The sequence below is a fragment of the Engraulis encrasicolus genome, chromosome 5 (assembly GCF_034702125.1).
Source record: "Engraulis encrasicolus isolate BLACKSEA-1 chromosome 5, IST_EnEncr_1.0, whole genome shotgun sequence".
NCBI classification, from domain to species: Eukaryota; Metazoa; Chordata; class Actinopteri; order Clupeiformes; family Engraulidae; genus Engraulis; species Engraulis encrasicolus.
The window spans coordinates 19,066,835-19,079,334 of NC_085861.1; the positions used below are offsets into that span (position 1 = coordinate 19,066,835).

A 12,500-nucleotide genomic window follows, 5' to 3' on the forward strand; every position below is an offset into this window, starting at 1 on the left:
ATAAAATCTAAATGTCCGAAGTCTCGTGGAGATGTTGTCTAGTGCAGGCTGCGTCTGCCTAACCACGTGTTGCCAAATTGAGTGGGTTTCAAATAACGCATGTTGTAATGGCTCCAGGCGGGTTTCAAGCGTTTTTGGCGCTAGAAATCAGTCACACGTGGCAACCCGCCTCGATACGCGCGAGCTAGATGTAGTGTGTGCGTGGTGGTGAGAGGTGATCATAGCTCTAATCCTAGAAAAGAAATGTGGTTCTGTACGATATTACAGCATGTCGCGAAGTGTTACTTCAACAATGCGCGGCTTAACTTTCTGAAAAGTTGATCAACAATGGCTGGAGAGGACGAAAGTTGTGATGTGTCCGTCCGATATGGGCGAAGCAGCGGCACTTGTTAGCCACCTGAAGGGCAAGATACAGCAGGCGGTTACCTCCTCAGCTACTAACAGGTTAGCAGTTATACGCGTTTTAAAATATTTAGCGGTTCCACTGAAATGTAGCTAATGCCAAAAGGAATACAATCCTAAGACCTGTTTGGTCTTGGTTTAATTTGCCAGATAGGGCACCAAGCGAACCTTTATGCTTTCGGTAAGCCCCGAGATTTTGATATTGATAAGCAATGCACCTGCTGCCTGCGAGTGAACTTGTCCAGTGTGCTGAAAGATTACATGAAATCCGTACAGTAGTCTATGTGCAGCTGACCGCGAGCCAAACGATTACCAATGTCTGCATGACGCGCCTGTTTTGAAATACGGTATAAACGGCAGCGTGACTAGAGTTTGAAAAAGTCATCTGTGGCTTTGTTTTCAAATCGGTCAGATCGTTGTAACACAAAATGAAACTCACCCTAGCATCTCCTTGAGTGGGCGTCAGACTAGAACTATGCCACGAACAGTGCAGTCTCTCTCTCTCTCTTTTGTTTGCTCCAGCAACGACCACAACAAATGACAACATTATCATTCTTACAGGAGCTTTGGACTGTTGTGCTTAGGCAGGTGTAGTAGGCAGACCTATGATTTCTTACTTGGGCAGGATGAGCATTTATCCATCTCCATAGAGAGCATGTTGATACAAATGTGTCTTCATGATGATTTCACGACCTAATTTGCTATAGGCTGGCCTAGGCCTATTCATTTTCATTTCTGACTGTACATTAGACAAGCGAATTATATAACATTGGTGAATAATAGCAGAATTAATGTAATACAGCATGAAGTATAATGGTTGCTTATAGCTTGTACTAAAATATAACCTATAGTATGAATATGTTTATTGTTTACATATTTGTAATATAGGCTATGTAATATATAATATAATATGCCATAGTCTATAGTATAAATATATACAGTAATTACATATTTATAATAGCCTATAGGCTACGTAATATAGCCTAATACACACCCGCGCGATTGGTCATTGGTTTTTCGGTCCTGGAAATTCAGAAAAAGGTTTTGGAAAAGTCATGGAAAAGTCATGGAAAAAAATTGGTGAAAAAGTGTATGAACCCTGATATATATATTTCTCTCTCTCTCTCTCTCTTTCTCTCTCTCTCTCTTTCTCTCTCTCTCTCTCTTTCTCTCTCCCTCTCGCTCTCTCGCTTTCTTCCTCATGTCCTTCTCCCCCTTCATCTGAAGCAATTTCATCAGCTTCCTCGCCTGTCTGCTCCTCTTCGTCTCCGCTCTTGCTCTCTCACTCTTATTTCCTCTTTTTCCTTCATCTGAGCTGAGCAGTTTTACCAGCACGCTCTCTCATATCTTGTGGTGTTTTTTCTGAAGCAGCAAGCTTTACTCAGTACAGTGTTCCCAAAGGGACAAGTTTTAGCAGCTCTTAACGATCTACTTTAAAAACATCAGTGTTATCAAAGCACTCATTTCATTTTTTAAAGCCTTAATCAAGACGTGTTTGAAAAACTGCTGAGGATGAGTATGCTGAGGCTTGTTGTTCAAACAGGTTTTTTTTTTCATTATAAATTCTGGGAATTGTCAAGACGGGAGAAGCGCCCTCTGATCATGAAAGCCACGCTTGTCTGAATCAAGAGCAGGAGCTTCAAAACAAATAGATCAGTTTTCATGTTCAATATCAAATCTCTACTCTCTTTCCCTCTCTCCTGATATTTCCTCCCCCCTCCTATTTTCTCTCTCTCTGCCTCTCTGTCTCTCTGTCTGTCTGTCTGTCTCTCTCTCTCTCTCTCTCTCTCTCTCTCTCTCTCTCTCTCTCCGTCTCTCTCTCTGTCTATCTCTTGTCTCTCACTCTCTTTCTATCTGTCTCTGTCTCTGTCTCTGTCTCTGTCTCCCCCCCCTCTCTCTCCCTCCCTCTGCCCTCCACCCCTCCTCCTCTATACTATATCTCCCTCAGGTCCACAGTAATAATCGCCACACCCAGGGCGTGCGTGTCTTCAACAAGGTGGAGTGTGTGTTTAAGCCCACGCTGTTGCAGCCCTGGTCCTCCCCTCCGCTCACCCTCATGGTGCCCCTGGCCGACCTCAAGGACCCCTCCTCCAGGCCCATCTCCCTTCCGCTGGGCGCCCGGCCCGCACAGATCCTCCGCTGCCAGTTCTCCTTCGCAGACCACTGGCTGCTCATCAGCGAGATCTCCTTCTACTCCGGTGAGTGGAGAGTGTGTGCTCCATTCAGCCAATATTATAAGGCTCTGCATGGACAGCAATCAATAATGTCTCTCGGTGGACTGACGTTACATTACATTAGTCTAACAGAGACTTTAAGCTAAAGTGACCAACTTGCCATTAATAGAGGAAAACCATGATGAAAATCCATGTAGGTATTGGTAATGGACAGCCGTCAAAAATGGCTCTCGGTGGACAGGCGTGATGTTACATTACATTAGTCTAACAGAGACTTTTAGCTAAAGCAGGGGTGGAGAACCTATGTCTCGAGGGCCGTTTACAGAGCTGTTTATGCAGCTTCACATGAAATATGACATGTTTTGTAAAGGAATCTTAGAAATTACATTTGAAATACAATTAAGTTATATTTCAAGGGACCTACTGAAGGTGTGGTCTGTTGTAAAGGTGGCTGCCTTCAATACAGGCCTAAAATGCAGGGGGAAATCCTGGTTTGTTTTCATAGTCCGGCCCTCTGAGGACTTTTGCGGCCCTTTAAGGAAATTGAAGTGGCCCTGGAATGAAAACTGTTCCCCACCCTTGAGCTAAAGCGACTAACTTTCCTTAGAGGAAAACCGACCATAAAAAAAATCCATGTAGGTGTTGGTAAGTAGAGTAGAGGAGACATGCTTTACAGTATTAATCACAAGCGAAATGATCTCCAGCTGCATATGCAGAGCATAAATATCACACTTCACACATATATTATATATTATAATTACACACATATTATTAGGTGGTAAGTAAGCTATACTTGCCAGGTTAAGAGGTGTTTGTGGACAAAGGAGGGTTTTGAAGAATTTGGCCTGTGAGCTGTCAATACCCAGTTGCCTGCTCGGTACGAGGCAGATCAGAGCTGGGCCAGCACCACATAACTTTGTCAGATATTTCATGAGTGTGGTATGGGCCTCATAAGACACATCTTGGAGCTCATTTGAGCCAAAGACATAAACAAAGATCAGGCCAGATTGACTGACGTTATGTACTTTAGAGACGAACTGTAATGAATGCAAGAAGCTTGAGAGATGATGACCACAAGTCTCTCCGGGCAAAAAAGCAGAGACATGTGATTGACAGGCAATCAGAAGCGATGGAGGGGAGGCCATAGTTAAAATTGATTGTGTATGTCGTCAGAGTTGACGCTGAGGGACTTTCCAGTTATCAGAGTTCAGACACCCTTCGCTGAGAAGCGGTCCGGCCTCAGCTCATTCCTCTGCTAACAGTGTAAAGGGGAATGCGTCACCGATCGACCACTTGGCCCTCAGGGGACAGAAACCATACGGACGTCAGTTTTCTTGCTCATCAGCATCGAAAGATAAATCAGCAGTATTTTATAGTGCCGTTTAACTGATGCAATGAGTTTATGGGCTGGGGACGGATGGCTGTGGGGTGCTACCATCACTGCAGATGCACGTCAGTAAATTACGATGGCTGCCCACGGCCTGACAGGTCTCTTCTGGACGTGTTGTTTACGTATGCAATGAAGGATGCGTGGGCGGCATCTCGCAGCTGCAAGCCAAGCAGATTACGGCTTTGGTGAGGCAAACTTGATCATTCCTGCTCGCAAAACGTGCTTGAATCTGCAGAAAATCCTGAAAGTTCGCCCAGTGTCTTGGATTAAATAGGTTGCTCTTGTGTGTGTTTTAGAGGCAAGGTATTGTTAAAGTGTTAAGATAATCATACTGAAAGCTGGAAGTTTTCTGGACAATACTAAAAGGAGTTGTCTGGGCACTTCCCTGCAACACATTCTTATCTGGAATTACCCCAACTGGCATAAGATCATCTCATCAGAGTCCGGAGCCCCTCATTGTGGTGCTGCCTTGTATGATTACTCCAAATCTTTCCCATTGTTTCTGCAACACTTTCTTTCTGCTGACGCTGAGGATTGGTCAAGCCTCCCAAACAGATAGCTCATGTGAACAGAGTTGTATAAAGTAGAAGTAGAAGTACTCTTATAAAAGCAATTACAACACTAGTGGAATGAATGATACTACATAGTTTCAACTTGGTAATACCATGTTAATAGTACTTAAAGATCTGAAACTCCTATGCACAGACAGTTTCCAGGTGCTGGTGAAGTGCAGTCATAAGTAATCCAAGGAAACCAAGAAGAGTCACTGCACACTGGTGGACTTCATTTTGCTGCTAGTAGTGTTGTTATTACATCTAGTACTTCTACTTTATACAGCTTTGCTTGTGAATGTTATACGACGGTAATACTAATTACCCCTATTTCCATCTATCTCCCGTGTGTCTCCTCTCCATCAGAGCCATACGCGGGGGATCTCTCTGAAACGGCCTCAGTCAACCCGGTGCTTCCTCCAGTCTCCCCCTCCACCACCGCGGCTCCCCACCCCGTGTCCGCCACCTCCCCGCGGCCCTCGCTCACACCAGAGGCATCCAACCGCACCAGCGAACCCACCGGTGAGTCTCCAGAGCCGTTCGCGCCCTGTTGTGTCCGCATGGTTGCACCATGGATGGATTTTGTCGGTGTGTGTGTGTGTGTGTGTGTGCGCATATGTGTGTGTGTGTGTGTGTGTGTGTGTGTGTGTGTGTGTGTGTGTGTGTGTGTGTCTGTCTGTCTGTCTGTCTGTCTGTCTGTCTGTCTGTCTGTCTGTCTGTCTGTCTGTCTGTCTGTCTGTCTGTCTGTCTGTCTGTCTGTGTCTGTGTGTTTTAAAAAAGGCATCAGAGTAAGACCAAACTCTGTCTGCCTCTAGATGTGTTTCCCATTCACATTACTCTGTACTCCTCAGACACCTTCTGCCCCTCTCCTCTGCAGCCTTGGCTCTCACTGTTACATACTAGTATCAGTCATCCATCCTGCTCTTTAACTCTTCTCAGTCTCACATACCGTATATTCCTCCCTTTCTCTCTTTATTTGTTTCTCCTCCAAGTGTAAAGAAGTCCTGCACACTGTCCATTCCACCAACAAACTTTAATACAACGTTTCTGTCATCCGACCTTCTTCTTTTGTTTCTCCTCCACCACCTCTTTCACCACCTCCATCACTGCTGTTTCTTCTCTTTCTCCATGTCTTCTTCATCTTCATCCCTCGTTCCTCCTCCAGACCCCCCCACCACCGCCACCACCCAGCCTGTGATGAACAGCACCGTCTCCGAGGCGCTGTCAGGTGAGCCTTAGAGACACAGGGAGCTGGGACAGGGAAGACAAAAGGGGGAGAAAAGACAGCAAGAGGGATAACGTGCTATATAGGGATAAAGTGGTATATAGGCTCTTGTTTTAGGCTCTTACTGTAGTCTACCTCCTGCTTTGTTGATGAATGGCTTGGTGGGTTGTCATGGCGTCACAGTGCAGCACCCCCCCGCTGGGGTTTCTGGGTACAGACGGGGCCGTAATCGCATCACTTCATGTGGTCTCGCTCTAAGTGCATGTGTATTTAAATCCTCTCCTCTTCTCTCCTGGTGTGTGCATAATAGCTTCGGAGCATGGGCAGCACTGCATTGTGTGTGTGTGTGTGTGTGGGTGCGTGCGTGCGTGCGTGCGTGCGTGCGTGCGTGCGTGCGTGCGTGCGTGAGTGTGTGTGTTGTATGCATGTGCATATTTGTACATGCAGAAAGCCAAAAAGAAATAGGACATGAGGAAAAAAATAAGTGGGTGGACTCTGTGTGGGTAAGACATTGCCACATTGTCTGTCTGTGGGAAGTGACTGATTGACTGGTAGTTGTTTTTGCATGTTGTGTTTTGTGTTGGTGTGTGTACTGTAGTGGTGCTAGGGTGGATTTGCATGCAGTGGGCGTAATGGGACGGTGGTTACTTAGTTTGCACCACAGTAAATAACATTGCCGTCAGTCCTGGTATTCAGACGAGGAGTCAACGCATTCCAAGTCAGCTCATTAAGTGTCTGTGTGTGTGTGTGTGTGTGTTGTTGTTGTTTGAGGGGGCAACTTAAGTATGAAGACAGAGTTGGTGTTGTGGGAGTTGTGGTCTACCCATCCATCCTCCTCGCTGCTTGCTGTTTCATTAAGACACATTCCTTCCTCCATCCACCCCCCTTTCTTTTTTGAAAAATTTGCACTATTTTAATAGTTCCCATCGGACCATGCATTCAGCCACAACAATCTCATCTTTCTTGTTTTTTTTCCCTAATTAAATGACTGTAAAAAACAATTCTGGCAAGGGAGTGGTCGCCCTTGATAAATAAAAACATGTCCCCTACTACAGAGAGCACACCCATTTCATTTAACGTCAACCCCATTTTAATAAAGCTCTTAGGCATTAGAAAGGGCAATCAGAGGGGGAAACACTTCCACTCACTTAAGGTTATTTATTAGGTCCCAATAGCAGATACAGCTCAAACGCTTTGTGCCCCACCAATAGGGCGTGCGATCACTTAGTGGTATGGATGTGTTTATTTATTCGCTGGCTCATACAGCCCTGAGTTTACTTTAATGTGGGACTCTCACCACATAACACAACACTAATATAGAAAAAGATCAGTCAGTGAAGACACTCTAGACGGGTAATGATTTTAACTGTTGCTCGGAGCAGTTTGTGGTATTCTGTGTTCCCACATTGCAAAAACAGGCTGACAACAAGCACTTACAGTAATGTCAAAACACAAAAATATATGCGCGCACACACACACACACATACACACACATACACAAATGCACAGACAGACGCACACACACACACACAAATGCACACGCACACACACACACAAATGCACACACAAATGCACACACACACATAAACACACACACACACACACACACACACACACACACACACACACACACACACACACACACACACACACACACACACACACACACACACACACACACACACACAAAGTATATGCTTACACACATACACACCGATTGCCACTCAGTTATGAGACCAATTGTTACTCAATTTTGTCTCCTATTTATCCAGACACTGTTAATATACAGACTGAGTGACACATTAACACACTCGAACACACGTGCAAATATCCTGTTAGAGAACCTGATATAAACAGGCACAGATGCATACACATTTCCACACCCTTTCAGGAATAAGGATCCATGCACACACACACACACACACACACACGCACGCACGCACGCACGCACGCACGCACGCACGCACGCACGCACACACACACACACACACACACACACACACACACACACACACACACACACACACACACACACACACACACACACACACACACACACACACACACAGGCACGAACACAAACACCCCCCCCCACACACACACACGCATACACCCACGCATGCATGCACACATGATCCTGTTACTCCCATCTCCTTCCCACTTAACCTCTCACCCCGGCCCTCATGCCAGACCCTCTCCTGTCCTCCCTTTAATCCCCTCATCTCCTCTCTCTCTCCATCCCTCCCTCATCACCCTCATCTCTCCATCCCTCCCTCATCTCCTCTCTTTCTCCATCCCTCCCTCATCTCCCTCATCTCTGAAAGTGCTTAAAGCTCGCACATCCTAGTTTTTTGTCCTAGGTGTAGGACCATTAGTCCATTAGACATTCTGTAAAAAAAAAAAAAAGTCAGTTTGAAACTGTTTTTTTTCCTCCCACTTTTTTTTTTTACCGTCTAAGGAAAGGTCCATTAACCCAAACATCGGAGTTAAGATTGCCTGAGAATAAAAAATATGGAGCAAACAAATCCTGGTTGAAGCTTTGAAAATTCCTTGTTTATTTCCATTTCCTTTTTTCTTTCAATGTTATGCGTCTTACCCCCGTCTTCACCTCTATATCCCCAGGGGTGGACATGGCGGCCATGACCCCCAGGGCTGGCGTTCCCGTCGCCAAGTACGACAGCAGCCATACGGCCATCCTGATTGGCTGTCTGGTGGGCATCATCCTGCTGCTATTGGCTGTCATAGCTGTCATCCTGTGGAGGCAGTACTGGAAGAAGATACTGGGCAAGGTCAGACTCAGACACCACACGGGCCAGGAATGTGTGTGTGTGTGTGTGTGTGTGTGTGTGTGTGTGTGTGTGTGTGTGTGTGTGTGTGTGTGTGTGTGTGTGTGTGTGTGTGTGTGTGTGTGTGTGTGTGTGTGTGTGTTTGTGCGTGCATGCGTGCGTGTGTGGATGCATGTGTGTGTGTGTGAGTATGAGTATGAATGTACATTTGTGTGTGTGGGGGGTGGGGGATTGTTTTGTCTCTCCGTGACTTCAGAGGCTACAGTCTTGGATCACATCACCTGCTTTGACTCCTACAGTAATACAAGCAATTTCCCTAATTAGCTCCTCCAGCTGAAGACTTATGCCAACTGGAATCAACTGATTGAGTGAGCCGCTGGAACAAACATTTCAATGGCTGTGAAATGTAGATTCTGTTGTTAGGTATTTCCATGCCTGTTGTGTTTTGGGTTTTATGTCATGCCATGAACTCTACTGTACGTATGAACCTCTGAATATATTTGAAGAGTTTCATTCCAAAATGGTGTATATCCATTTTGGAAAATTGACATTTTTGTATTGAGTATTCCGTTTTATGTAGGTTTAAAAACTCAAAATATTTGAATGACAGGAATTCACACATAGGACTTCTGAGCAGTCTTTTCCGGTATAAAATGTGAAAGTCAAAAATGATGGATACGTCGATTTGCAAGGAAACTTGCACTGGGCGTAGCGCATTGTTCGCTCCAAAAAATAAAGAAAAAAAAAAAATAGCAGTATCCAGTGTGCAGCGTTTAATGAACTTTTTATATATACGTATATAAATGCATATATTTGCTGCATATTTCCCCCTCTCAGGCTCAGGGCAGCATGTCGAGTGACGAGCTGCGCGTCCACCTGTCGGTGCCGTCTGACAACGTGGTGATCAACAACACCCACAGCTACTCCAGCCGTTACCAGCGCATCCACACCTTCCCCGAGGAGAGGGAGCGCGAGGGGGGGGAGGGGGAGTACCAGGAGCCCAGCGCCCTGCTCAGGCCCAGGGAAGACTGTGACAGCACAGGTGAGGAGCTGGGGGCTGGGACCTGGAGGAGGACTGAGGCTGAACAGCACACACACATACACATGCGCGCACGCAAACACACACACACACACACACCCAGGTGCAGACTCACACACACACACATGCGCGCACGCACACACACACACACCCAGGTGCAGACTCACACACAAACACACACGGGCGCAGACTCGCACACAGGCGTAGACGCACACACGCACACACACACACACACACATACATACACACAGGCGCAGACTCACACATGTTCTCTTCTCTCACACACACACTTGCATGCATACAGAACACACAATTGACTGCGACCGCACAGGTGAGCCCGTCCTTCCAGGCTCGTGCACACACACACACACACACACTTGTGAACACACTCACAGGCACACACACCCACACTCGTGCTCACACTCGCAGGCAAACACACACATGCACACACATGCGCACGCACTGCTTTTCAGGAAGCAAGATCTGCCTAACCCAATATGCATCGCTACAGACATGGGTGGTCCTAAGCGGAGTGGAAAGGGAGGACACATGCGTAATGTAAGTGCCTATGTAGTAGTATGGGCCGGAGATATATGTGTATTTAGCTGGAAGGAAACACCGTAAATGCCAAGACAGATGAAGCCCACACCCCAAAGAGAGCCGCCGTGCTGTGCCCGGCCCGCACCGCGAGACGCTGAATGGAAAAGTTGGCCGATTGGAATTCTTCTTATTATCCGACTAATGTGTTATATCACGGAAGCCTGCTCGGCCCAGTCAGCACATTAGGGTTGTCTAGCGGTGCCGAGCGGGGGAAAGAAAGCGCAGAGCTACGTGCAATTTTTTGAAGGGCAAAGCGTAAAAAGAGAAGTAGAGCCCGGCCTGCCCTGCATAGTTGCCCGATTAAAAGGTAATCTTTTGGGGGTGGCGGCGGCGGCGGTGGTGGTGCTGGTGGTTGTGGGTGGAAGGGGGGCTCAAAGCCAATGCCTGCAGCCAGACACAAAAGCCTTATTGTTGCTGCAGGAGCAGGGATAGGGAGATAGAGCCGAATGTAGACACACAGGAACGGGGGGGGCTTAGAGAGGGGAGAGCAGGAGAGGGAGAGAGAGAGCGAGAGAGAGAGAGAGAGAGAGAGAGAGAGCATTCCTCCAGGTTTACAATGCCACAGGGGGTTGGCATGCTGTCTGTGCGCTTTATTTGAAAAGATTTGCCTGCTGTACACACCAACAGGCAGACAAAGCAAAGCTCAACTTATACACGTATGCACATGTACACATACACATACTCAAATGTACGCACATACATAGAAATATGCGTACTGTACGCACATTAGTGTTTGTGTACGTACAAACACAACAAGTACACACACTGAGAAATACACATCAAGTTTATTTTTTGCATTATTGAGTTGTTTATTAACTGCCTGCCTTTGTGTTAACCTTGCCTGTGACATGACCTGTGACTCTGGTGTGCTATGCAATGCAATGCTGCTTGACTTACCTGCATCCCTCTGGCTATAACTGGTATGCTGTGTTGACCCTAACGGTTGTGTTGTGTTGTGTTCTCTGTTGTTGTCATCTGTGTTGGGTCTTGTGTCGTTTTTGCGTCCCTTGTTGTGCTTTGTCCTGTGTTGTCTTGCCGTGTTGTGTTGTCTTGCCGTGTTGTGTTGTGCTGCGTTGTGTTGTGTCGTGTCGTGTTGTGCTGTGTCGTTCTGTGTTGTGGTATGTTTGTTGTGGTTTTGTGTTTGTTGTTGTTTTGTGTTTGTGGTGTTTTGTTGTTGTTTGTGTTTGGTTTGTGTTGTGTATGTATGTATTTCATCCCAGCCTTGCTGTTAAACAACCCAGCCTATCACCTTCTCCTGTCAGAGGCGAGGTATGTGCCCAGCTGGCTGACAAACGCCCCCAGCGCTCAGGAAAAGCCCCAGAATGTGCCCCAGGGTAAGAGCCAGCCAGGGGGGGAGTGGAGTGGAGCGCAAGGAGTCGGATGCGGGGAGTCGGGTGCGGGGCATGGGGCGCGGGGTGCACATGGGGCAGCAGAACACACATCCTGGGGAAGAAGGAAGTGCAGAAGGGCAAATGTAGCCTTCAAATAAATAACGCCTCGAGACGGGAGCCTACTGCACCCCTGGCCTGCCATGGGCAACACAGAGCAGAGATAGGACAGAGAAGACAGGAAGTAGCTGACGGATAGCGGATCAATTAGAGGATGCTGATGGGGGTTCTTACTGCCTTTTATAGCAGGGGTGGTAAAAGAGGTCAGTCAATGGACACCCTTTGAAAAGACAAGATGGTCACTCACAGAATAGATAAGAGTAGCCAGGATGAAGGCAGAAGAAAGATATGCAATGGCTTAAAAAAACAATAAAAACCATAGCATGGTCTACTTATAGCCCATGCTATATACATAATTGATTTAAATTGATGTGATTAAGGACAAAAGACATAAATACTGTACCTCTACATGAGGATCTTGTACATGCAAATGTTCTTCAAGCAAAGATATTTACTTTGTGTTAAATACCATAATTGTTGTAAATAAAAAATGATCACACAAAAAAACAACAAAAAAGAAAAAGTTCAGTTCATTCAAACATCATCAATAATGATTTTGTGCAATCTAGCAGTTAGTAGAGCGAATGTGTGAAACGTCAGGGTGATGTGTGTTTTTAGCGTAATTAACATCTCCTTAATTGAATATGCATGAGTTTACTGTTTCACATTCATCCATCCATTCTTTCATCCATCCATCCATCCATCCATCCATCCCATCACTTGTGTATGTGTGCTTGACTGGTGCTGTTTGTTCTTTGAGTGGGTGTTTTCACTTACCCAAGTAATCAATATCACTTTGCTGTAACTCATAAAGTAACTCCTAAAAGTATGTTGATGTGATACTGTTGTTGGCTCTGTGTGAACGTTAAGTAGTTTGTCATTGTC

General features: G+C 46.2%; 1 protein-coding gene across 4 annotated transcripts in view; it reads left to right on the forward strand.

Moving 5' to 3' along the window:
- ddr1 (discoidin domain receptor tyrosine kinase 1) overlaps positions 1-12,500 on the forward strand; it is a 72,580-nt gene that overhangs the window by 48,325 nt on the left and 11,755 nt on the right. Inside the window, exons 8-13 of one of the 4 annotated variants that reach the window (XM_063198854.1) lie at positions 2,351-2,600; positions 4,884-5,039; positions 5,683-5,745; positions 8,365-8,531; positions 9,366-9,570; positions 11,388-11,501. In XM_063198854.1, the coding sequence (XP_063054924.1) occupies positions 2,351-2,600; positions 4,884-5,039; positions 5,683-5,745; positions 8,365-8,531; positions 9,366-9,570; positions 11,388-11,501 (955 nt within the window). The remainder of the gene's footprint in view (positions 1-2,350; positions 2,601-4,883; positions 5,040-5,682; positions 5,746-8,364; positions 8,532-9,365; positions 9,571-11,387; positions 11,502-12,500) is intronic. The other 3 variants (XM_063198855.1, XM_063198858.1, XM_063198856.1) reach the window with 3 other exon arrangements.